Source organism: Lissotriton vulgaris, chromosome 2_1 (assembly GCF_964263255.1).
Source record: "Lissotriton vulgaris chromosome 2_1, aLisVul1.2, whole genome shotgun sequence".
NCBI lineage: Eukaryota > Metazoa > Chordata > Amphibia > Caudata > Salamandridae > Lissotriton > Lissotriton vulgaris.
Genome location: NC_141687.1, coordinates 203,317,025 through 203,343,245, shown reverse-complemented (window position 1 = coordinate 203,343,245; position 26,221 = coordinate 203,317,025). Strand labels below are relative to the sequence as shown.

Below are 26,221 nucleotides of genomic sequence, written 5' to 3'. Positions count from 1 at the left end.
TCCTTCGCAGCAGAGGAAAAAGGAGAGACCACTGTTGGGAAAAAGATGTCGGGTAGGATGAGAGCTTCTTTCAGGTTCACCGCAGGATCATTTTTTTGGTGACAAATAACTAAGGTTTTTTTAAGAAAGTACACTAAACCCGTGTCTTGCCTGCTCCCCCCGGTTAAATGGAAACATATGGCATCACCCACAAAGTCGCGATGTATGATGACACGTTGAAAGTCTCCATTGTGACGTGTCCTTGGTATAAAAGGCTGGTAACCAGGCAGCTGCAGCATTGCGCTCAGGGACACCGGGCGGAGAGGACCACTGCTGGCGGCTGGAGCTGGGGACAGTGAGAAGCCGAAGCTGCAGGGGATGAGCAGGCTCCAAAAAGGATGGGGCCTGGGGTGGGTCAGGGGACAAGGTGAGTGAAAAAACACAAACGAAAAGTGAACTGATAACGGAACTTTAAAACAAAGTGAAAACGAACTTGAAACTGACTTGAAATTCCAAATCCCTTCCCCATGTCCCCTATTTCTCCTCTCCCCTGTGTGGGTGGGTGTGTGGGGGGCTCTGTGTGGGTGTGTGTGTGGGGAGGGCTCTGTGTGTGTTTGTGTGTGTCATTTGCGAGAGATAAAGCTAGTGGCATTGTAAATGACAATGCCATTTATTTATGTTAAAAAAAAAAACATAAATAAAAATAATGTCAAGAGCAATGCCAATAGCTCTAACTTTAACAAAGGCAAAACCATTGCATTGTAAATGCTTGTTGAAATATCCCTTGATCTTGTTGAGTGGCTGGCAAAATATTTATTGGTAAACTGTACCCATGTCACTAGGCACTTCGTTTCCAAGAACCTAATTGTCAGCTTTTTAAAAATCCTAACCTCCCCATGTTCTTCTGTAGGCTTTCTCTTTCTGCTGCTAGTGCTCAAATACAGGATTTATTCGCATTTGTTTCCAGAGGAAATGACCTAATATGCATCTCAGGATCAGTCATGTACCGCAGGACTTAATTTGCCAACAGCACCAACCCTAACAGTATGCCCACAAGCAACTGTTTTCATTTTGATGGTGCACACTCAAGAGGCCCCGTAAACACCAGAAAGTGGCCAAGTTGCTGTGCCCGGTACCTCCTCATGACTCAACTGGTAACTCTGTAGCTGTGTAAAGCAACCCTTCTTTGCTTGGTTCACCAGATTGCTTGTTATCTTGATAGTGCCTGTGTCCTGTGCATGAGTCCCAGCTGGTTAGCCTGTCTTAGTTGAAGAAATAAGACGGAGGGAGACAGACAGACGGAGGGCGACGGACGGAGGGAGACTGACAAACAGACCGAGGGAGCGAGACTGACAGACAGAGGGAGACAAAGGGAGAGAGACCGAGAGAGGGAGAGACAGTGAGTGAGACAGAGGGGGGGAGAGAGGGGGCGAGAGAGGGAGGGAGACAGTGAGAGGGAGACGGAGACCGAGGGAGACCGAGACCGAGGGAGACAGACCGGGACAGACAGACAGATAGAAGCAGATACTGAGACAGCCAGAGGCAGCAAGGCAGAGAGACAGTGACGGAGAGGGAGATGGAGGGAGACAGAGGGAGAGAGGGAGGGAGAGGGTGACAGAGGGAGGGAGAGAGACAGTGAGAGGGAGGGAGGGAGACAATGAGAGGGGGGGAGGGAGACAGTGAGAGAGAGAGGGAGGGAGACGGGGAGAGAGAGGGAGATAGACGGGGAGGGAGACAGACGGAGGGAGACAGAGAGAGGTGGATAGGAGTGTATCCTTTGTTCACCCTCATGGTCACAGGTTTTATGTAGCTTTAGCCCCGCACCCCTGCCCCACTGACCCCGCCCCCACCGGTGCGGCCCTCTGCCCCAAACCACACTGTAAATTTGGCCCCCGAGAAAAAGTTTGTGAGTACCCATGCTCTAGATTTCAAAGGTATGTTAACTTGTATATCTTTATGAGTAAATCTTGTGAGAAAAAAAATATTTAGCTGTTTAGTTTTAGCTATGTAATCTTTTTTGTTTGACACTGGTTAGCGTATTTGTCATTTTGATGTATGCCAGCTTTTTCTTCCATTGGTCATGTCGCTCTTGTTCTTATTTTGGTCCTCAACACACTCCTGTGTGCCATGCTTGTTGTTCTTTGTGCTTCTGCGACTGAAGCTGATGTATGAATTGTATACCTTTATAAGGTATTTTTAATTGTATACCTTCTTAAGAAAAATATATAAATCGCCCACTATATATAAATCGATCTGCATATTTTGTGATTTTAGCCATCTTGAGACATATATTTATTGCTAATCTCATCTTTATATCTTTAGCAAAACCAACACCACCATCTCCAAGCATCCCCCACAGTAACAGCATGTCTGCGAAGCGATGTGACCCAAAGCACAAGGACTGCTCATTGCGAGAATTTCGGAAGCTCTGCACAATGGTTTCTGACAAGCCAAGCTATAATGTCAAGACTCAGATCATCCAGGACTTCCTGCAAAAGGGCACAGGAGGAGGTAGCCGACGCATTCAGGGGTCTTGGCAAGAGCAGCTGCTAGATGATGGCTGGCTAGTGGACTTGGGAGGGACACATGTTTGACATTTGTTGTGGCATAAGGAGGTTTCATTATTCCACTGAATGAATATGATGGGGTTAGAGGGGTGTGCTCATGTCTGTTCACGTTCTTAGGATCCTATCCACTCAGTTCTTTCTTCCTTCGCAAGAGTTAAAATATCAGTCAAAAGGTGCTGGTTTCATACATCCATATGAAAGATGAATACAGAGTTCTGAGCAGTGATGCTGCTCACAGGCAGTAGCAGTAGAGAGTGGAGGGGGCAGGGTTTAAAAAAAAGTTTAAAAAAATTCACTTACCTGCCTGCCGCTGCCTCACCTCTGCCCTCTCCTGCTCCGAGAACTGGAAGCTTGAAGCACCCAGGCTCTTCTTAACCAATCACAACGCTGCTGTCACCATTACAGCAGCGTCCTGATTGGTCTGAGCAACATAGTTCGGAGCTCAGACAGGAACTGGGAGCCTGGGCATGTTCTCCACCCAGGTTGTGCATTACAGCCCGGTGGAGAACATGCTAACTGTGTTTGGCCAGACAAAATGCCATGTGCACTTGGAAAGTGCCCTAACCGCTCCTCCCGCTGTTCTGTGAGCAGCCCAGCCCCAACCCGCAAAACTACCTCCTCACGGAAAAATGAAATAATAACAATGTGTTATCATTTTATTTATCCTTTTTTGCAGTGCTGAAAAGCAGTGGAGTGACACGCTCTTCTGCCTTAGCTGTGTAAGTAATGTTTGTCTTCATTAACAATTTATCACATATGCACACACCTGTGAGAAGCATTCTTATTTAAATAACGCAAGATCAACCTAGAAGTTAAAGCTTTCATGGATTTAAACTTAAGCCTATTGTTGTAAATAGGATGGTCACAGATGACAGGATACTTCTAGTTGATTACATGTAGATGTATTGTAGGACACAGCTGAGCACACAACCTCGCTAGCTGACCAGACCATCAACTGACACTAGTAGAATTCACAGGTGGAAGTAAGAACATACATAGGCATTGTGGTAAACAGAGAATGAGAGAACACTAAGAAAGGACTAAGACTACAGACAACCATATAGCTGACCAGACCATCAACTGACACTAGTAGAATTCACAGGTGGAAGTAAGAACATACATAGGCATTGTGGTAAACAGAGAATGAGAGAACACTAAGAAAGGACTAAGACTACAGACAACCATATAGCTGACCAGATCATCAACTGACACTAGTAGAATTCACAGGTGGAAGTAAGAACATACATAGGCATTGTGGTAAACAGAGAATGAGAGAACACTAAGAAAGGACTAAGACTACAGACAACCATATTCCATGAAGAATCAGTGTACAACACCTATCCGGTTTCAAGCAGATGTTATCAGTGACTACATAACACACTAGGCTCTTCTACTAGGATCGGAACCGATGACTTGCAGATTACACAAGTATCTCTGCTTCAGATGCATGAAACCACTGGAAAGTCTTACAATTAGACTAGTCCATAACGTGCAGATTGCACATAGGGTTCTTCAGTAGGCACTTTAACCCTCCAAGCTACTAGATGACGTTTCGAAACTGTGATCAGGAGAATAAACACAGATGTCTAGAGTAAGGCAAGATGTCCTAACACATTTACTTGTCCAAGCCCTGCGATTTGGCGCAAACGAAAATGTAGCTTTCAAATGTACTGATCGTGAATGAATGAACCCTTAAACCCATTTAGAGATTCAGTTACTTTACCGAATCGCCAACAATCATAAGGAATCGGTATGTGAAAGGGATGTGTTTACAGCTTCAGTTCAAAATAGCGATCCCTTATGGTATGTATTAATGTTTCGCGACTAAAATGTAGATGCAAAACATTAATATTTTACCAGCAGCTCATAGTAGGCAGTAACCCATTCCCAAATGGGAAGGGGAACCCCTTCACTTCATGACTAATAAAAAAAAAAAACATGTTTAGTAGTTTTACAAACGTTTTCCTTGTTGTAAACGCATCCAGTTTTCCTTTAGGGAAACCGAGCTGCAGTAAGAAATAATTACTTAACCTAAAAACAATGACAGACATGGTGGTCTGCTGACCTCAGAAGGTGACCATCCCTGAGATGATAGTGAATCGTAGTGGGTTGTAATTTGTGACCTAACTTCTTAAGATTAAATTGCGACCCACTGCGATTCAGTATTTTGTGAACTGACCTATTAATTAGTACACAGGTCGCTTCGCAGAATACTATTGGATTTGCACATTGTGCCCACTTTTAACAAATCCAATATACGTTTGTCTGGCCCCAAAGTGGATTAATGCCCAGTATTTTTCTATGACAATTAACAACCTCTGTTATCTTAAACTGCATTCTGTTTGTGACTAGTAAAGTAAGCCATAACATTTCACCCATAGCATTTCCTATTGTTTATTTTTCTAATAATACATAAATGCTTACTGTCAATGAATTCACCCGGAATGAGACTATTTGCCATCCCGCCCCCAATCTCTAACTTGCCGGTCCCCTCCTGGAAAAAATGTTTTCCCCCACATTTTGAACACTGGATTGCCTTAACATCTGATGACAGTTAATGCGCAAGCCAGGCATGCCTGGTTGCTCTGCTCACTGTCTAGTCCCCGCAGAGCAACAATGCAATGCCTGCCACCTCTTGCCCATTTACAGGTATACAGCAGAAAACTGCAGGAAACGACTGGGGCAGGCAGAACCTAGTTCTCCATTCTCATACTCCTTCCTGTTGTAGAAAACTGTCTGCTGCAGGCAATTCAAGCACCTCTCTGACCTGAGCCGTATAGTCTACTCAGGCTGAACAACAAATGCTGTGAGTGGTAGGGAATATAAATGATACTCATTAAAATAAAAAAAAGCAGTTTCAACTTTTCTATGTGTAAATTGCAATTTGAGATTACTTACCAGTAGGGCCACTTGTTTTTTGATGCCCAGAAAGGAACCCATCTACTTTAATATTTCACCGTCAACCTAATTTTATGTTCTTGAATACAATTGATTTCCGCAACTGTTAACATCTTGTGGAGAAGCCTGTGTTGTAGGCCTTGATAACTGTTATTAGGCGAGTCCTTTTTTTTTTTTTTTGAATCGTAGTTTTTGGTTTCCATTTGCCCACAAAAAACAGGCTAATGTTATAACTATACTGACTGAAGGGAGAACAACGGTCTGGGGAATGTGACAGAAGGAACCTATGTGGGAGCACGTGCAGTTTACCAGTTGTACAAGACTTGTCCCAACCCAGGCTAGAGTAAGGTTTCCATCAGCCCACCCATTTGGCGGAGCTTCATCATTTGCAAAACCAGGAGAGAAGGGTCACATATAACCCAGTAGTACATAGGCTACATGTACAAAGGTAATGGACCTCTTACTCTCTAGATGACTCAGCCTCTATGTTTGTCCAAGGTTTGAGGACCGGTGGAGTGCAGTGCAAGTGATATGTGCAAGTGAGATAAAAATGACTAGAAGGACAAAAAATATGTTTATTAAGGATTGTCCTAATGCCATGTGATAAAAAACGCCTGGTAATTTGGACTACCCTGACGTGTGTAACCTAGATGTAAATTTGGACGTCATTTTCAATGTGTTGTTGGTCCAACTTTTTATTCATGAGCAATATCATGGGGCTAACAAGCCATGTTTTATGAATAACATCAGTCTATCCTTGTCTTTAATTGTGATTTTAAAAGGCATTCTCCCTTCTCTCTTGGTGCAGATGGTTTTCAAGGTGATGTTTACCTGACTGTCAAGTTGCTGTTGCCAGGTGTGATTAAGAGTGTCTATAACCTAAATGATAAGCAAATTGTGAAACTGTTCAGCCGCATTTTCAGTTGCAGTCAAGAGGACATGGTACGGGACCTGGAGCAGGTGAGAGGATGCTGATGATGTGCTTTCTTTTATGTCAGTATGCCTGATTAGCACCTCGTGGTTGGCTTGTAGTCCGTGGAAGGAGACCATCACCTTTCTTATAATTTGTAACCTGAACTAGAGAAGTGCCGGTAAGTACTACTCATTATTTTCAATATCACAAGAAAACCTGTTGGGACATGTACTGAGAGAATTTCTACAATTTCTTGAATATGCACATAAAAAAACTCTGCTCTGCTCAAGAGAGGGCAGGGCATCATCTTAATTTGTATAACCCTAGTGAAGACCCACAGCAATACAGTGGGGAATTACTTTAAAGAATTAAAGAGTGCTGTGGGATGTAATCTTGAACTGCACCCAAAGCTGTTCATGTTTGGTGAGGGAGGAAGAGCCATTGTGGAAAGGCAGCATGTGTAGGTCTGCTTGCATGTCTGAGTTGCCTGGTGCTGATGTTTGCAAATATACAGCGAAACGGATAATGACAGGATATGCTTGTTTTTACTTTTAAAAATATGGTCTATGAAACCTAATTTCTGCATATACTTCAGACTAGTCATGCCATTCAATTGAATACAAGATTGTTCAACTGTAAAGAGTGGATTAGGTAAAACCTACTAAAGTTAGCGCTTTGACTTACTCATTGCACCACTTTTAGGACTAGATCACCTAATTCTTTCTTATCCCTTTTTTTGGGTGAGTGAAGGGGGATGTGTCGGAGACCGTTCGTATCTTTTTTGATGAAAGCAAATCTTTCGCGCCGGCAGCCAAAAGTGTTCTGACCATCCAGGAGGTGGATGACTTCCTGATGAAGCTATCTAAACTAACAAAGGAGGAGGATCAGCAGAGGGCACTGGAGGATATTGCCTGCAGGTGAGCAGGTTCTGTCACAAATGTAGTGTGTGATTTTTGGTAGCATTGTCTACAGATGGGTGGGAAAGGCATCAGATAATCTGGCTTTCTACCTTGCTCATGCCCTCTCTTTCTCCGGTCCACGGAGCATGAGCTCAATCTGGACTTTTCCCATGAGGCACAGTGGCACAGTGTCAAGACTGATTTACATATGGCTTTGTCTAAACTGGGGTGGCATGGTGAGCAAAAGAATGATGGATTTAACCCTGATCTCTTGACTGAGTGTGAATGTATGATTTATTCAGCATTCCGTCCATCATTTGTTTGTGTAATACTTTCTTTCTCCACGGCACACGTATCTACACTCTCATTCTCCTAGACATGTATGGGTTAATTCCTTTAGCTAAAACCGACAACCCCTTTGTGTTACCTTTGATCTATTTTGTTCCCAATTTATCTTGCCCTCTCTTCATTTCTCTTTCTCAACTATTCAACCCTTCTCTAACTTTTTTTAACATATTTATTTTCTGATTTTCAATGACAGGGTGTATGCAACAATACATCAGTCAATAAAAGCACTGCACCAAGAAAGTATGGCTAAGTATGATAAAGTGCTAAACAAGGAGGCACTACTGATACTGTTCCATACCCCGCCCTGCGTTCAAATGGTATTCTTGCAGCTTAAAGCGGTCACGCATGCACACGTTGAACCAAATAATAACTCTCATTGTGAATACCCCTCCACCCCGGTTTCACCCTCACCCCCATTGCTTCCAATCATATACCGAAATGGCGCATTGGGATAAGTGCTGAGTAAAGGTCAACGAGCTATACCACAAAGTCAAGCAATTGTATTAAAACGTGGCTAGTCAAGAAACAAAGTCCTGACTTATGTGCGTCCCTGACCCTATGTCCTAATAATCTCCAGCATGTCTATTCATCTGGGGAGTCTAGCAGTATTTGCGTCATAGCTTCCCAGACCAACAAAGCTTCAGCAGCCCTCTCGCCCCTGTTTTTGTCTCATAAGTGCCTCTTCAGCACCAGCCTATTCAATAAGGCCCTAATTCCAAGCCTCTACTTTTGGGGGCAGGTGGATCTCTAATCTCTTCTTTGCCACAATGAGCCCCAGCTGTGCATACCGCCTACCTAGTGTTTTTTTTAGGGTTATCGGGGGCTGCCCTAGCAGGCAACTAAGCATCCGTCTGGGGATGTCCTAGCCAGTAACATGTTTAATACCCCTTCTCTCACTCTTTGCCTCTACCCACCAGGTTTCAGTCGCCATTTTACTACCACTTTAAAAGAGAAAAAAGAATCCATTTAATCTCTTTACCTGCAGACCTTTCTTTAAATAAATAACCACAAATTTTACATGCAAGTAAATTGGGGTGTAGAGGTTCAGAAACAATGTTCTTGATCCTCTACATTCTGACTTTATCGTTCTTTACAAAACTGCTTATCCATCATAATTATCCTCCAAAACCTCTAGGCTGCTTTGGGTACATTTCTAATCAAAATAAAAAACTGTTATTGTGCGATTAGATACAATTGTCTAATCAGGTCTATTAAAAACCCTTTCTCCCCTTGACATTGCTGGCACTGCCATTGAATGGCTCGCCTCTTACATCTCATTGCTTATTCTGCATGGGTGTTCTCCCTGTCCTTGCCCACCTCTCTCCTGCTGGGCGTCCCTCAAGCATTAACCTTTGGCATACTACTTTGCACGTTCTTCCTGAGTGGGATTACATTATACTTTGGATTCTGACGGCACAGATGTTCTTAGTCTGCGCCTTTCTCGTGGCCCAAATACTTACTCCAGTTTTGTAATGATTAATAAATCTATGTCTGAATTATCTATGGTCTCCTCCAACTCATTGGCATTGTGTTCATTAATATCATTACCATCTAATGTCCTCTTCTGCTAGAATTTCCAGTGTACTGCTCAATAACCCTCATAATATTCCTCACCTTTAAAATAAGGCTAAAGACTGGATCTGGGTTCTCAAAGTATTTGGTCTGTTTACTGGTAGGTGGCGCTGTGTGACTCCGCAATTTTCTTGCACCTTCATGAAAGTGAAGGTGCCAAGGTGTACCTATGTGCCACCTCTCTGCGCTGGTTCCTTACTTTACTACCCCTCGCTGCAGATCTGGACCTCCACTTCCAACCAAAGAAAGTGTGCCGGGGAAAATGTCTCTGCACTAGATGCCAAGTTTTAAACTGTGCCATGACTGTAGAAAGCAGATGTCTATCATGAATCTGCACTATTTTTGCTTGTTGTGCTTTAGTTTTGGTCACAATTAGAAGTTGTGTGACAAATGCCCTCCGATGTGTTAGAAAGTGATCAGGAGCGGGTATCAAAGCTCTACATTATGGAACACAAGAAGAGTTCATCTTGAAGCAGCATTCCCTCTCCAGGTTTCAGGGCTGTTTCTACTCCAAATCGTCCTCCTGTGTCAGATCCAGATCTAGTCCTCAACTAAGTCCAAGTTTCGACCCAAGCTCAAGAAGGCCAGGCGCATTTCTTTCTCTCTCTCTCACCAGTCTAGATCAGACGAGAAGCCGCACAGTCAGCACTATGAGGACCCAATTACTCTGGCTTTGTCTGTCTCACAAGATGGACAACTTGCTCACTCGTCTTTATGTTAATTGCTGGATTGTACATTGCCTTACAAAATGATAGTGGGTTGGATATTACTCCTGAGAGTGATTAAGAATCCCCATAAGGTCAGAAGAAATTGCCTACACCAGAAGCTTTTAATTTGCAGCTGCCTACAATAGAAACAAAAGCTAACTAGTTGACCAGAATCTTGCTGGCCTATGTCATTCAAAATCTGCCCCTGGAAATTCATGAGCAAAGTCAACTGGAATGTATTCCCTTCTTATCATCCAGTTATGGAGTCAAAGCGCATTCAGGCATATGGTAAGAGTATTACCTCTACCAGTTTAACCCTACTCTTTCTGAACGTGGTCTGCTTTGGGACATTGCCATTGAAATCTTAACACCCGTCCTTGAGGAGTTCAGGGCAACCTTTGCCCAAATGATTCAGGACAGATAAGACACTGCCAAATATGTGCCAAGGGCCTGTCATAATATGGGGACTACATGGGCACCAGTGTCGTCCTCGGGCATTGTGCCTGGATGGGAATAGGATTTTCAGGCAGTGCTCAGGTGTCTAAATGGACTAGAGCTTTGATGGGTTCAGACTCTTTGGGGAAACGTCAGACTGCTTTAGAATGACTACTGCCTACTCTCTAGGCTTGCTGTCACTGACCTGTCAGTTCCACCAGGAGTACTGAAAGTTCGGAGGCTATTTGCAGCATCTGGCTTGTCATTCGCTGTAGCCTTCAGAATCTGTGTATCAGCCCACTCAGACTTAGTGCAGCTGTAGTGGGACGTGGTGGTGGCGCAGCATGCAGGCCCACTAAGGGAAACATTCTTCCACCTCCGCCTTGCCAGCCTGCCCTTCAAAGCTGCTATGATCCTATCTTGCAGGACCACTCGCAGCAGTCGGTGGCGGGATTCAATATTTCTTCCCGGCTGGAAATCTATCACTTAAGGTTAATGGGTGGTTCAATCTAATAATTACTTTCTAACAGATGATCATAATCTTATACACAAACTTTCAGAATCGGACAAGTTGTTAGAGGAGAAAAAAAGAACAGAATAACAGCATTTTTTAGATGCAGAGGTCCTGTAAAAATATTCTGGTGCACAGCCCACAACACCCTGTGGACCGGGCATCATATTTCTACTGGAATTTTTCTTTGACAGGGTTTCAGTTTCATGATTAGGGAGCAGGCATAAAATGGTTACAGCAGCTCACATTCAGCTTTGGACCCACAATTTATTTCAGTGAAGAAGCTTTCTTTGTTGTTGCTGAGTTCCTTTAGGTTTTGGTGATGTGATTGATGCATACATACTGGATTGTTTAAAGAGTCCTAACATTGGATTGGTGCAGAAAGGGAAGCTAAATTCTGTGTAAGTCAGACCTTGTATGAAATCCAAAAAGCATTTAAATGGAGTAAACCTGTAAGATCTTGTGAAGTCTGATAGCTAACCTCCTTATCTTCGGTGCCATGGAGGTCCAATTCCAATCAGAAAATGTACTGCAAACGTATAGTTAAAAAGTGCAAAGTGTAGACCATTACCGGTTGAGATTCTTTTAGTGTTGTAGAAGATTGGGTAATCATATACAACATATAAAATTGGACACCTGTTTTGATCTGAGCATCTTTGTTAATTTCTAGTTTCCAATTTTTGGGAGGCTGACCACTTCACAATAGAAAAATAGATCTTGAATTTGATGCCCAATTACCTGAGTTCCCTTAAGTGAGCACTCCCTCTCCTAATCTCACACAGTTATCTGCAATAACTGTAAGATCAATTAAGAAGTAAAGACCCACATAATCTGTTGATCCTGTAGGCAAATAGGGGGATACTGCCTTCCGATTGATTACTGAACAACCTCTAAGGGATGCTCCCTGTTAGCTTGGAATAGATCCACTTGCTCTTTTTCATTTGCGGGGGTTATATTTTGTTTTAAAGAAACTGTACTAATTCATCCATGCTGTCATTGTAGGTGTACCTCTAATGACATGAAGTGCATCATTCGCCTGATAAAGCATGATCTGAAGATGAATGCTGGTGCTAAACATGTGTGAGTATACAGCAGCTCTCACAGGTGAATGTGTAGGCTAATAATCATATTCCATTCAGGAAATAGACCTGTGCCTAAGGCTCATTCCCCCGACTAGATAGCACACAGTTAAACAATGTAAAGCTGCTTTTGTACCTTTGCCTGCTGGTTTCTGATAGCCTAGCTTGTCTCCAGCTGAGGAGATCAAATGTGTTTTTCTGCGTTTTATGGGGTCTGTGACCTTTGATGAGGGCCTTATTGCACAGAACATCTGATAAGTGTTGTTTCTAGGTTAGTGGCTTCTCAGGGGGCATTTTGAAGTTGGCAGATGCTGAGCATCCACCAGATACCTCACCCTCCAACCTCACAATTTCCTTGTCATAATTAGAAGGAGCGGAACTGCAGAGTGTTTTTGTGGTAGAGCTGCAACTGGTTCTGTCAGCGGAACGTCTTAGCCTGACATCTTTTGTCCAACATGAAGTTCAATAAGGGTGCAGCTGCCATAAATGATTTGTCCTTCCCATCACAGCTTAGTGGTCCTGAGAAGGAAAATATGAAAATATCACTGACAAGCAAATCCATAGTATGCTTGTGCCTGAAAGCCAAGGCAAGAATGCAGAGTGGGCTACCTAAACAAAGAGGCCCTCACTCCATTCATCTGTGATGCAAGAGCATCAGCCACATTTCATAATCAAAATCCCAGCCAGGAAGCCGAGATCTCTAAATGTAGCAGATGGTCTTTTTCTTGTGGCAGAGCCAAGTCCTTGATCCCTCTCTTTATAATATCTGCATACCCATGGTCAAGCTAAGTCACTCATGTTTAAAGTGAATTTGAATTTGAAAAACCAGTATCTTTTACTATGCTATTACATGCAACCATCATTTTTGCTTTCTTGTTTGTGTGACATATTTAAGAGCACCACCAGTACTTGGTCTTTTTTAAATTACATCTACATTGTGATCTTCTTGCTTTCACATTTATTATCCAGAGAATTTTTTATGAAACCCATTTGACTCAGAAAAGTTACCAGAGCTTTAACTTGTTGATTCTGTAGAGGCAGCACCATTTGAATTCTAATCTAGAGAATGGCCTTTGAAAAAGAATTGCTTTGATACCTTCACAATCTTAGTGTAGATACCAAGTCTTACCATGTGTCCATCCAAATAATTTTAAAGAGGGAGATTAGAATACCATTCATAACCATTTAAGCATTGTGTTAGAGATGATTGCTGGAAGCTGGCATTTTATGTAATGTACGAAAAAGAGGTACACTATGTAGGAAGTCCTGATGACCCTGATTGGTTTATAGGGATTAAATTAATAATCCAGAATGCTCTCTTTTGTGTCTTACTCTTGGAGTTACTACACCCCCTATATGCCCCCTTTCCTGCGGGGAGTAGGCATAACCCTGTTCCAGAGACCCAAATTTCACCACAGCCAACATGGTGAAATACTCATTTTGCAGCGTGAATCTTTCTGGATTCACTATGCTGTGCATATTCCGCGGTCTTGTGGTTGGGTCCGGATTCGTAGTCTTTTCTATTTTTTTTTTTTTTTTTGTAGCCCTTGTGGGCGTCTGCGTCACACCTCCTCGGGTGCATTTCCGGTGACGTTGGCATGCTTCCTGCGGAAGCTCCCACTCTTGGGCGCCATCTTCAGATTCTTTTTTCCGCGGTCGGGTCTGGATCGTTCCCGTTGGGCTCCAGACATTTTTGGAGAAAGTACTGAAAAGATTGGAAGTTGGACAAGATATTGGAAGAAGAAGACTGAAGAAGACTTCACAGAACATTGACGAAGAGGAAAGAAGGTGAAAACCTCGAACTACGACGATCGTCGACGTCCACGCGGTCAGGGAGGCCTGAACGCACGAGGATGGACAACACGCCGTTCAAGTTCTGCCCGAACTGCAGACACAAGTACGCGCAGAAGGACCAGCATCCGGTTTGCAACCTTTGCCTGCCGGTAGAACACAGAAGCGAGGACTGCAACGCCTGCTCCGTCTTCGCCCAGAAGACCCTTCGTGTGAGGAAGAGGCAGAGGGTAGCACACGCCGCCCTCGAAGGAAAATCCCTGACGCCATCGCTGTACGAGCTGGGGATGTCCTCGGAGGAAGAGGACAACGCTGCCGCCGAAGACGACAGCTACACGGTCGTAGAGACAGATTACAAGAAGACGCCTGATAAGGTAGGAGACTCGACGTCCCACAAGAACACGAGAGACTCTGAGTCTCGAAAGCACGAGGGCAAGAGCCCGAAGGCGCCGACGCAGCGATATCTGCCGTCCGCGACCACAAACAGGCCCAGCGGATCCTCGGAGAAGGAGTCCCTGGCGCCGAGAGCTGTTGATCAGAAGAAAGCGTCGAAGATCGTCACCGAAAGGGACCGATCGACGTTGAGGGAGAAAGACCCTAAAGCCTCGGCGCCGTCCAAGGACCCGAAAGCCAGTTCGACGTCCAAGCCATCGACGCCGATAGTCTCGCCGCGAGCCAGCCGACGAAGAGAGGGGCCGAACGTTCCGAAGCCGAAAACGCGGCCGATATGGACAGGAAAAGACGGCGGCTGATAGCCGAAATGTCAAGCCTCTTGCAGCGGAGAAAAGATTTCAACGCCGAGATGAGTGCCTTCAAAATTCCACACAAGACCAAGCACGCCGTGCTAGATCTGGTCGAAGAGGAAGAAGAAGAACAGGTCGACGACCAGGTGCCTAGCGACGATGGTAGACGACCAGGAAGGTGAAGAGAATCCCTACGAGGATTACGGCTTTGAGGAGGAAGAGGGCAGTAGGTCGGACGCCGAGTCGGCCACCTCTGACCCACGCGAGGAGGATTACCTAGACGTCGACACAGAGAGCCCGAAAGAGGCGGTCGACTCATACCCCTCGAGGCCCTCGCCGCCGGACGACATCGGGGCGTACAACGCGGCCATACAATCTGCCGCAGCTGCATTCAAGCTAAAGCTCGACGAGGAAAAGCAGAAAGCAGACTTCCTGCTAGAGACCTTGCTCCCAACACAAACAAGAAGCCAGTTCCTCCCAATGCTCGAGAGCGTCTTGGCTCAGGGAAAGGAAGCGTTCAAAGAGCCCGCAACCTGCAAGGCGGTAACTCCCAGAACAGAGAAAAAATACAAGCATTCCTCAAAGGACCCGGCCTACATTCGGGGCGAGGTCTCCGCTGACTCCATTATCACGGCCACAGCTAGGAAGAGGGCGAGCGTATCCACTACCTCTGGCCCGCCACCGGATAAGGAGAGCAAGAGGATGGATCTGGTGGGGAGAAGGATCGAGCGGAATGCCGCGACCCACTGGCGCATGGCTAATTCCAACGCCCTATTAAACAGGCACATGTACCAGATCATGGAGGGGCTGGGTCAGTTGGTGAAGGACCTACCCCAGGATGCCAGGCAGAGGGCAGAGAAATTGATCGAAGAAGGGAAAAACGCGGCAAATTCTTGCCTTAAGACGGCCCTGGACGGAGCAGACACCGCCAGCAGGCTCATGATGATGGGTGTCACGGAAAGGAGACACGCCTGGCTCAGGATTTCAGGGTTCAAACCCGAGGTACAACACAGTATCCTGAACACACCGTTCAACGGCGAAACGCTTTTCGGAGCAACAGTGGACGAGAAACTGTGCCAACTCAAAAAAGATAACGAGACGGCAAGATCCATGGGGGCATTGCAGTTCAGAGGCAATAGAAGAGGCACCCCGGCACGGAGGCCCGGCGGAAGAGGTGGAAACCAGCCAGGTACATCGCACCAGGCCTTCCAGCAAGAGAACCAGGCAGACTCGCAGGCTCAGCAAGGTCACCAGAAGCAGTCCTGGCAGTACCAGCCAAGAGGTCAGTCCTTTCGAGGGAGAAATGGACGTGGCCAGAATAGAAGAGGGGGACAGCAGCCCAACACGAAGTGACTTCAAGGACCTACGGGTGCCCGACCACAGAAAAGATCCCAGGGGGCACCACGTACGAAGGGGTCAGGACAATCTAAACACCTACGACCACATGACACCAGTGGGAGGAAGATTAAAGTTTTGCCTCCAAGAATGGAGAGAAATAACATCGGACAAATGGATCCTAAACATTATCCAATTCGGATACTGCTTGGAGTTGGAGAGAAAGCCAACGAACAGAAAACCAAGGGGAAAGCCACCAGCAAGAGAACAGCTGGCGAGGCTTCAGGAAGAAGTGCAAGAACTTCTACTAAAACAGGCCATAGAAAGAGTTCCCTTCAGGGAAAGAAACAAGGGAATATACTCAACGTACTTCCTAGTACCAAAGGTCGACGACAAAATGAGACCCATCCTAGACCTGAGGTTCCTCAACAAATTCATAAGAACACAAAAGTTCAAGATGACCTCCCTGCAGGAGGTGCTGCCGCAATTGCAGGTCGGAGACTTCATGGTCACAATAGACCTCAAGGACTCCTACTTACACATACCGATGAACAGGTTCACAATCGGAGGAGACCACTACCTGGTTCACAACGCTAGCCTTCGGACAAAAATCCGCACTGATGGTATTTACGAAGTGCCTCGCGGCAGTCGATGCGCTCCTACGAAGACAGGGGATACACGTATACCCTTACCTGGACGACTGGCTGGTGAAAGCAAACTCGTACCAGAAGTGCAAGCAGCATGCACAGACAGTGACGAGCACGCTCATAAACTTGGGGTTCTCCGTCCATTGGAAGAAATCATCAATGGAGCCGGAGCAAGTGAAGATCTTCCTGGGGGCAGAGATCAACACCTTACAGGGCAAAGTGTTCCCCAGCGAGAAGAGAGCGAGGGCTCTGGTCAAGGAAACTCGCCTCTACCGGAAGGGACAAGCTCGGACAGTGAGGACTGCGAGCAAGATCATGGGGATGATGGCATCATGCATCCACCTAGTGCCGAATGTGCGGCTCCACATGAGACCCATGCAAGAATGGCTCCAGGAACAATGGTCACAAGCTTCGGGAAGTTGGGAGGATCTTGTGGTGGTGACGCACGCAGTGCAGAAGGAGATGGCATGGTGGACCATGGAGAACTTAACAAGGGGACAGCCTCTAACACCCCCAACTCCGACAGTGACCATCACCACAGACGCATCCCTGAAGGGATGGGGCGCTCACATGGAGGAACTCAAAGTGAGGGGTCTTTGGACAGCAGCAGATGCGACAAAGCACATCCATTACCTCGAATTGAAGACGATCTTCCTTGCACTGAAAGCCTTCCAAACGAGACTGTACAGGCAAAGGGTGTTGCTGCAGACAGACAACACCACAGCGATGTTCTACATCAACAAACAGGGTGGAACACAGTCAACAACACTTTCAACGCTGGCACAGGAGATATGGAGATGGGCCATCCCTCTCCAGATAGACCTGCTAGCCATACACCTCCCGGGGAAGGAGAACATTCAGGCAGACTGGCTGAGCAGACAGGCATCAGCATCCCACGAGTGGGAGCTCAATGCTCAGGAGACGAGGTGGCTGTTCAACAAGTGGGGAACGCCATCAGTGGACCTGTTTGCAACACGCCAGAATGCGAAATGCCGGAACTTCGCATCCAGACAACACGAAGAAGGGTCCTTTGGGAATGCCCTATGGATAGATTGGTCCGGGACATTTGCTTACGCTTTTCCCTCAATACCACTGATACACAGAGTACTTAGCAAGTGCAGAGCGAGCAAGATGACCCTGATACTGGTCGCGCCACAGTGGGCGAGGCAGACATGGTACTCGCAGATCATGGAGATGGCACAGTGTGCACCCCACAGATTCGGCAGAAGAAAAGACCTGCTCTCCATGCAGAACGGAGAGGTGCTACACCCAGAACCAGAGACCATGAGCCTAGTAGCATGGCTCCTGAAGACATAGAGTTCGCACATTTGAGCCTGCCAGAGAGCACCCTCAGGATCCTTCGGGATGCACGAAGGCCCAGCACACGGAAGTGCTATGTCGCAAAGTGGAAAAGATTCACGGTGTGGTGCAGGCGGGAGAGACTTCACAAGAAAATGAAGAAAGAATCCACAGTACTAAAGTACCTGACGCACTTACTGGAGAAAGACCTCAGCTCGTCCTCCTTGAGAGTACACTTGGCGGCTATAGTGGCCTACACAAGGGGTGAGATGGGCAGAAGCTTCTTCACATCACAAGTTGTCAAGAGGTTCCTGGAAGGGGCGAAGAGGATAGCACCACCCAAGCGAGTGCCACCGCCGGCATGGAACTTAAACGTAGTCCTGACGGAACTCATGAAGGAGCCCTTTGAGCCACTCCACAGGGCCTCCTTACAGATGCTAACTATGAAAACTGCCTTCCTGTTTGCAATTACGTCCTTATGCAGAGTGAGCGAGCTGCAAGCGCTAACGCTACAGGAACCCTACTTACAAATACACAGTGATAGGGTTGTGATGAGGACCGACCCACACTTCATGCCGAAGGTGGTGTCCAAATTCCACATGAACCAGTCCATACAGATACCGAGTTTTTTCCAAAAACCAACCACTAGCGCAGAGCGAGCTCTGCACACCTTAGACGCCAGAAGGGCGGTCATGCATTACATTGAAAGGACGAAAGGACACAGGAAAACGAAACAGTTCTTTGTGTCGTTCGCCAACAGTTACATGGGAAAGGCAGTAACTAAGAACACTATTGCACGATGGATCGCGCACACGATCGAACTCTGCCACAAAAGGGCAGGGCAAGAACTGGCGGAGGGGGCTCGGGCCCACTCCACTAGGAAAAAGGGGGCTACGATAGCCTTCCTGGCCAATACACCCATACAAGACATATGCCTGGCGGCAACATGGGCTTCGGTGCACACATTCACGAAGCACTACTGCGTGGATGTTCAAATGAACAAGGAAGCACAAGTAGGACAAAGGGTGCTCCAGCATATATTCAGAAACCAGAGCTCATCTTCCACCCAGCCGCCACAGAAATGAGAAACCGCTACAAAATCTATGCACAGCATAGTGAATCCAGAAAGATTCACGCTGCAAAACGAATAGTTTCTTACCTGTCGGTGTAGTTTTGCAGCTTGAAGATCTTTCTGGATTCACTAGCGAACCCATCCACCTCCGCCAGAAAGATGAGGCTGGAGAGAGAAGAGGTGGTCAAAAAAAAAAAAAAAGAAAAGGGAAAAAAGAAAAGGTGAGAGAAGTGAGAGACTTTAAGGATATAGCGGTAAAAACATTCTCACCTAAGTAGAACATTGCCATTGCTTCGGAAACGGAAGAAACACGGAAAAAAGAATCCGAAGATGGCGCCCAAGAGTGGGAGCTTCCGCAGGAAGCATGCCGACGTCACCGGAAATGCACCCGAGGAGGTGTGACGCCGACGCCCACAAGGGCTACAAAAAAAAAAAACAAAGAAAAGACTACGAATCCGGACCCAACCACAAGACCGCGGAATATGCACAGCATAGTGAATCCAGAAAGATCTTCAAGCTGCAAAACTACACCGACAGGTAAGAAACTATTCGTTTTCATGTTCACTTCAGACATCCCACCTTATGGATGTGACTAACCTGGAGGTGCAACACACCTCCTGTACTAGCTAATTTCCTGCCTGTCCTGGTACCAAATGGGCCTCAGGGCAGGGGGTGGCATGTCCCAGGTCTAGGGAATCTGGGGTTGCATAACAAAGGCAGCAAGGGCTTTGAAGCTCCTGGCCTTGCAGAGCCCGAAAAATCCTTTAATTTTTACTAGACCTTCGGGTCTAGTAACCTACAAAATCTACTCAACCTAACTGAAATGCACTTGACATCTGTCTGTGAAAGAAAGCAAATATCACAAGTTAACAATACTTAAAGGGATTTTTATTGCTCATTTACTTTGTGAGCAATTTCCTCTGCTTTCAGAGACCGAGGTCAAAAGTCTGTTTATTTTCCCACTCACCAGAAAGTAGAAATAGCTTGCCCTAATTAAATCTGGCTTGCAAATGCGAGTGTGCAAGTGGATTTTTCGAGCCCTGCCTTAGTATTCAGATTCACTGGCCATCCTGTTGGAGGAGGTGATTACACATCCTGCCAGAGCAGGCATTGTTACTGAATTCCTGAGAGTGTTGGCTCCTGCAGGGGGCCAGAAACGCTTCTGTGGTGACCGGCTGGAAGGACCCAGTCAGTCAGCATACGAAGAGGCTGGTAGGTTTCCAGGAGGCACCTCTAAGGTGCCCTCTAGGTGCATGTCATAATAAATCCACAACTGGCTTTAGTGTGGATTTACTAAAACAAGGTGTTTGATGCCAAACACCATAGGTTTCAGCGAAGCCATTATGTAGCTGAGTAATTTGTAATGACCAGTGCCCAGTGCAAACCTTAAGATGGCTTCACTAATCACTTTCAATATCTAGTAATAGATCAAGACATCACTTTAAATAGTGGACCCAAAGGAGATACACTGTGTAAAGAGTTCAGGCAGACCCCAAAGGACATACAGAGGCACAAATGACACCCAAAATGCTCTCTTTTGTGGAAAGTATGGGCGACCAGTTAGTCATATCAGAGGGTAGTGCTAAGCACCTCCCAAAGGAGGTGAGCTCTTTGAAGCGCCTTGCGTAGTTAGAATTCTTATTTACCGGTCATCCTATGGAGGGGGTTTAAACACCTCCTGCCAGAGCAGGCTTTGTTTCCGAGCTCCAAGAGAGCTTAGGCCCTCTGCCCTGGGGGTCAGAAACTCTTCTTTGGTAGCAGGTTGGTCGGGACCAGTCAGCCAGAAGATTAGTACTTGGTAGGTTTTCAGGGGGTCACCTGTAAGATGTGTTAATAAATCCAACTGTGGAATCAGTGTAGGTTTATTAATATGAGGTGTTTGATACCAAACACCAGATGTTTCAGTGAAGCCATTATGTAGCGGGGGAACTCGTTCTGACCAGTGTCCAGTTCATACCTTAAGATGGCTACCCTGCTCACATGCAATAGCTAGATATGATATCTGTGTTGATATGCTTGGGAAGCTCAGGGGGAGGTGCCCAATATCTCTTAGGCTTTTAGGCACTGATGCTTGTTTCCTTTTTTTAAAGGTTAGATGCCCTGGATCCTAATGCATATGATGCTTTCAAGGCCTCAAGGAATCTGCATGATGTTGTAGAACGTGTCCTACGGAATCAACAGGAATCTGAGAAAGTGCCAGGCTTGAAGCGGGTACTAAGTGTACAGGCCTCCCTTATGACTCCTGTGCAGCCCATGCTGGTAATAAAATTCAACTGCAATCTTCTTTTGTGCTGCTTCAGATGCACTTCTCTAGAACCTACATTCATGGAAGGCATTCAGTTTGGTCTCTTCATTTTTTCTAAAAGTGAGGAAGGTCTGATTCGGTGGGAGGTTTTGAGCCAGAGTTATGTGACTTGAAGAGATATGTGCTTGTTTCTTCAGTATCCATGTTTGTATCTACGTAAACAGAGTATTAGAATATTTAGCTGTGTGCAACTAATGTGAGTTATCACCAACTCCTTCCCTTAATTTACCATCTTAAGGGATGCCTTTTTTGTAAGGATTAAATCATTTAATACAAAACAGGCACAGATCAATTCAGCAAATTACATACCATTCATCCCACAGTGCAAAAATTCCACCTACATAAAACTTAATAGCAACACATCTTTTACTGCAGCATACATAATACAATGCTTATTAGCATTTTTTGATGATTACTGAAACACCCATAAGCCAAACAAGTTTGCTAAAGATCAACAAAGAGCCTGAAGGGATAGACAGACGAAAGGGTCGCAAGGGAAAACAAGCATTTATAATGCAATGGTCTCTGCATTTTTAAAGTTAGAGCTATTGGCATTGCTCATGACATTATTTTTATTTATGTTTTTTTTTTTAAAAACACAAATGGCATTGTCAGCAAGCACAAGCAATGGGGGGGGGCAGGGGAGAAAGCACAAGCAACGAGGGGGGGCAGGACAGCAAGCACGAGCAACTAGGTGGCTGGACAGCAAGGGGGGGCAGGACAGCGAGCACAAACAACGGGGGCAGGGGGGAAAGTACAAGCAACGGGGGCAGGGGAGCAAGCACAAGCAACGAGGGGGAGGACAGCAAGCACAAGCAACGAGGGGGCAGGACAGCTAGAACAAGCAACAAGAGGGGGGCAGGACAGCAAGCACAGGCAACGAGGGGGGGTCAGGACAACAAGCACAGGACAGCGAGCACAAGCAACGGGGGAGGGCAGGACAGCAAGCACTATCAACGGGGGGCAGGGCAGCGAGCACAAGCAACGGGGGGCAGGGCAGCGAGCACAAGCAACGGGGGGCAGGGGAGCAAGCACAAGCAATGGGGGGGAGGACAGCAAGCACGAGCAACGAGGGGGGGCAGGACAGCGAGCACAAGCAATGGGGGAGGCAGGATAGCAAGTACAACCAACGAGGGAGGGGGCAGGAGAGCAACACAAAAAACGGTTTTTGTGCCCTGCTTGTGATCCGGATCACAAGCAGGGAACAGAGGCACAAGCAGGGAACAGAGGCACAAGCAGAGAACAGAGGCCCATCCCCTCCCTAGGCCCCCGTTACTACATTCCTCTTCCTAGGCACAGTGTTAAGTGCGCACAGACTGTCATTGTGATATATTAAGCATAGCATGACAGAACAGCGTGGGAGTGCAGGGCGATGGGTGGTCAAGCAGGTTAACGCAGACATTAGTTATTTATGGGTAGGACTAGGACTGTGTTTTCAGTACCTCGCGCTACCGGATGTTGCTGGTGACAAAAATGCAGATACCGATGGGGATGAAGATTAGGCTGATGTGGTGCCCGCCGCCGTCTTCCTCCTTGGCGTTGTAATTTATGGCAAGGCGGCAAGTCGAGTCTAAAACTCTAAAATAGTCTCTTCTGATTTAGGTCAACAAACCCCCCCCCCCCCACTTGATTCGCAGCAGGCCCGTACAACTCCCCCTCAATGATATTGCGCCTTGCCTTGCCCAAAAGATCTTATGCACTCAGGTCAGCCTACTGTTTTAAAGAGCTGGTGTTCTGTGCCCCACTAGATGTGCACAGCTCATCACGCCACATACAGGCTCCCTAAAATTCCTTAAATGCCTGCTAAGCACACAACGCTCATTGTGCATGCACTTGAATACGCACACACGGCTCTGAAGTCGCGCTCTGGTACCCGATTCCCAAAGCACGTGAAGCCTGCCGCCACTACTACCGCGCTCTGCTCACGGGACCTCCGCCGCTCCTGATGCCTGTCTGGCAGCACTGCAACAACTCCGCCAAAGCTGAAAAAGAAAGCTGAAATGCTGATGACTGGCCCGCGCCCCGGTACCTGACCCCGTGATCCTGCACGCCGAGGATTGAAACCAGTGAACGTCCGATCTTCAGTCTAACGCTCCCGCACACCGCTCGATGGCGCGCTCCGGTCCCACAATCCTGCCGCGTGCAGACCCGCTGGGATAACCTAAAAAAGAAAGCAAAACTCGTATCACTAGCCCGGCGCTGTTCTTCTTGATGGGCCCCGGACATCCCGACTTTCTCGCCGCAGCCCGCAGTCACCAAAGCTTCCCGAACCTGGAAAAGAAAAGAAAATTGCGTTAAGGGGCCTGAAGTCGGCCCGTGGACGATGGACGCGGCGAGAGGCAGCAGCGGAAACCAAGAGGCTGTCTCGCTTGCCGTCTCCCCCTTTTAAAGGGGTAACCCGGACTAGCCCGGCATGGCGGGACGGAAGTAAAATTATGAACCGGAAGCACTAAAGTTCTTCCTGAGCTCACCTAGCTCTGTGGCAGTTTTACCGCGTTAATGTGTGTATTTACTTTTGGCGACTTACCTATCAAAATACCTGAAAGCTTGTCACTATTTTCAGGCAATTTTTTTTAGATTTTTGTTAATGATGATTTTATCTGCAAAATGCAATTGTAGTTGTAAATTGTATTTATGTTGCGCTTAAAATCTAGGACCATAATTTAAGAATGCGGCTAATTAAGTGTTCAATAGAAGAGGCTCCAAACGAAGTAGATGAAAACTCAGGATTTATTTGCGAGTAAACAATAATAATAGAAGTCATGTAAGCATGCATAATATCACCAAAATTACAATGCAGTGATCTTAACAGTAACAAGGAACAAGAAACATGAGCTGTGACTGTGACCACGTTTCTCCGAGGCAAAGCAGAAATGCCTCGGAGAAACCACCGCCATTTTCGGGATTGGGGGGCGTGTTTTTGTTCTATCCTCTTCCCATTGGCTGGTAGGTAAAATTCCAGCCAATGGGAAGAGGAGAGCACGAAAACAAGAAAGAAGAGAGACACGCCCTGGAATCTGGAAAAGACGGTCCTTGAACCGAGTGATGCCCCTCTCTTCCAATGGCTGGCCTCCGTTTAGGAAGCCAGCCAATGGAGAAGAGGGGTGGGTTCAAGCCCCCTACTAAGAGACATTAATTCTCGGCTGCGCGAGCACTGCTGCGCAGTGTAACGCTAGTCCGAGACCTAAAAAGGAGGGGGGGTGGAGGGGAGTGGGGGGGGTAAAAGAGGGTTTTCCTAATGCGAGTCCTATTGGCTATGGCAATGCTTTTTGGACCGTGCTGTTGTGGTGCTGAGTGATGATGTGGTTGGGCTAAGTGATCTGGTGGTGTATTAAAGTGATGTGGTGGTGTCCCCGAGTGTTGTGGTGGTGCCCCCGAGTGATGTGGTGGCGCCCCCGAGTGATGATGTGGTGTCCCCGAGTGATGTGGTGGTGTCCCTGAGTGCTGCCCCTGAGTGATGTGGTGGTGCCCCTGAGTGATGTAACAACCTCAAAGCCCACGAGACCGGAAACAAAACTGTAGCCTCCGAGACTGTGATGAAAGGAGGGTGCTGGGAGGAAAGCATAGCCCCCCTCATACCCCGGCTCAGTGGTGAGGCTCTTGTCCACCTGCACGCAGGCAGGTAACAGCCCGAGGTGTTGAGAGAGGGCTGCTGTGTGACTGTCTCACCTGTGCCTCGGCGGAAATATCTCTGCCAGCTGTCGGCGGTGCCCAGCTGCCCCGCACAGGCCACACTTCTAATGGCAAGAGTTACCAGTGTCAGGAGTGTAAATGCGGGCCCCAGGGAGGGGGCCAGGGCAGGCAGGCCTCTGTGGCCCCTAGGGAGGGTGGGGGGGGGGGCAATGAGAGAGCCGGAGAAGAGACGTCCAGGAGAGACCTTAAAAAGAGACCGCCAGGAGCACAGGTGGAGAAACCGAGGGGCAGGGATAGAACAAAGGAGGGGGAGGGGGTGTGCGGTGAAAGAAGGGGGGGAGCGGATAACTCTGGAGAAAGAGGATATACAGAGGTAAGGGTTAGGGAGAATGTAGGACCTGGGCTCACCAGTTCCCCGGGGGGTAGTCTGGCCCGAGCAGGTAGGCACCCGAAAGCTTAGATGTAAAGTGACCGTACAGCAAACACACCCACTCTGACAGGAAACGCACACAAGGACTGAGACCACACCAGTAAGTTTGGATAAAAATCAATACGTTTTATCTAAGATCAGAAGCAGGTTACTCAATAATTACGGGATCTCTGGTCCATCAAGGCATTTCATCAAAGGAGTAACATCTCATTACTTTAGCAATAACATTCCATCGTGTCCGGAATCAGCATATCATTAAACAAGAGCAAAGCATTTCATGAGGCTAGAGTAAAACATCTTAGTAATCCGAAGCATACTTTTCAGTAATCACTTTGCGCAGAAATAAACACTTCCTTACGCCAGGATAAACATTTCCTTAGTCCGAAGAATCATTTCATGGGGAAATAACCATTTCAGCAGGTAAGCCTAACCATTTCATTAGGCAATAATAAACCAGTTATCAAGCAAAGGTGGCGATTTCATTAGATTAGGCAAGGATAAACCATATATCTGGCTAAAAATGAGCATTTCAGTTATCCAGAATAAACCCTGCATGAGGCTCCAGTGACTGGCAGTCAACTTTACCCCCCAGGCAGGGGTTAACTCAACTAGCCCCGAGTCCAGGGGCCTACCAGAGTCTTAGCCCAGTTCAGGGGCCTTCTTTGGCTAATTAGGGCCAACGGGGCCCAACAACAGTGTTCCCCAGGGGAGGGGCGAACTCAGGGCCTCCTGTGGCCTTCCGCCCTCCTCCTGGTCTCTTCGGCCCTTCCCGGGCCCTTGCGGAGGTTTCAGCGCTCTGGCAGGGGGAAGGGGGCTCACGCTGACTACAGAGCGCCTTCGCCGATATTCCCAGCTTGGGCGGGGTGCAGGCCGATCAGGGGGAGGCCTGCGCGCTCTAGCGCTCCTCTCGGGGGGTCTCGCTGGTTAAGGGGAGGGCTCCTACGCTCCTCGGAGCCCTCCGGCAGTGTCTCGTCCTGTTCCCAGGCCTACGAGGGGGTCGGAGGCCTGGGAATCAATCAGGAGGCTGGCGCGAGGGAGGCGCGTTGGTTGCAGCCAAT

At 47.1% G+C, this 26,221-nt stretch overlaps 1 protein-coding gene across 2 annotated transcripts in view; it reads left to right on the top strand.

Annotated features, from left to right (window-relative positions):
• LIG3 (DNA ligase 3) overlaps nt 1-26,221 on the top strand; it is a 254,312-nt gene that overhangs the window by 17,997 nt on the left and 210,094 nt on the right. For both annotated transcript variants that reach the window (XM_086954719.1, XM_086954721.1), the window contains exons 4-8: nt 2,302-2,490; nt 6,253-6,404; nt 7,108-7,274; nt 11,832-11,909; nt 20,886-21,054. In XM_086954719.1, coding sequence (XP_086810845.1) covers nt 2,302-2,490; nt 6,253-6,404; nt 7,108-7,274; nt 11,832-11,909; nt 20,886-21,054 — 755 coding nt within the window. The remainder of the gene's footprint in view (nt 1-2,301; nt 2,491-6,252; nt 6,405-7,107; nt 7,275-11,831; nt 11,910-20,885; nt 21,055-26,221) is intronic.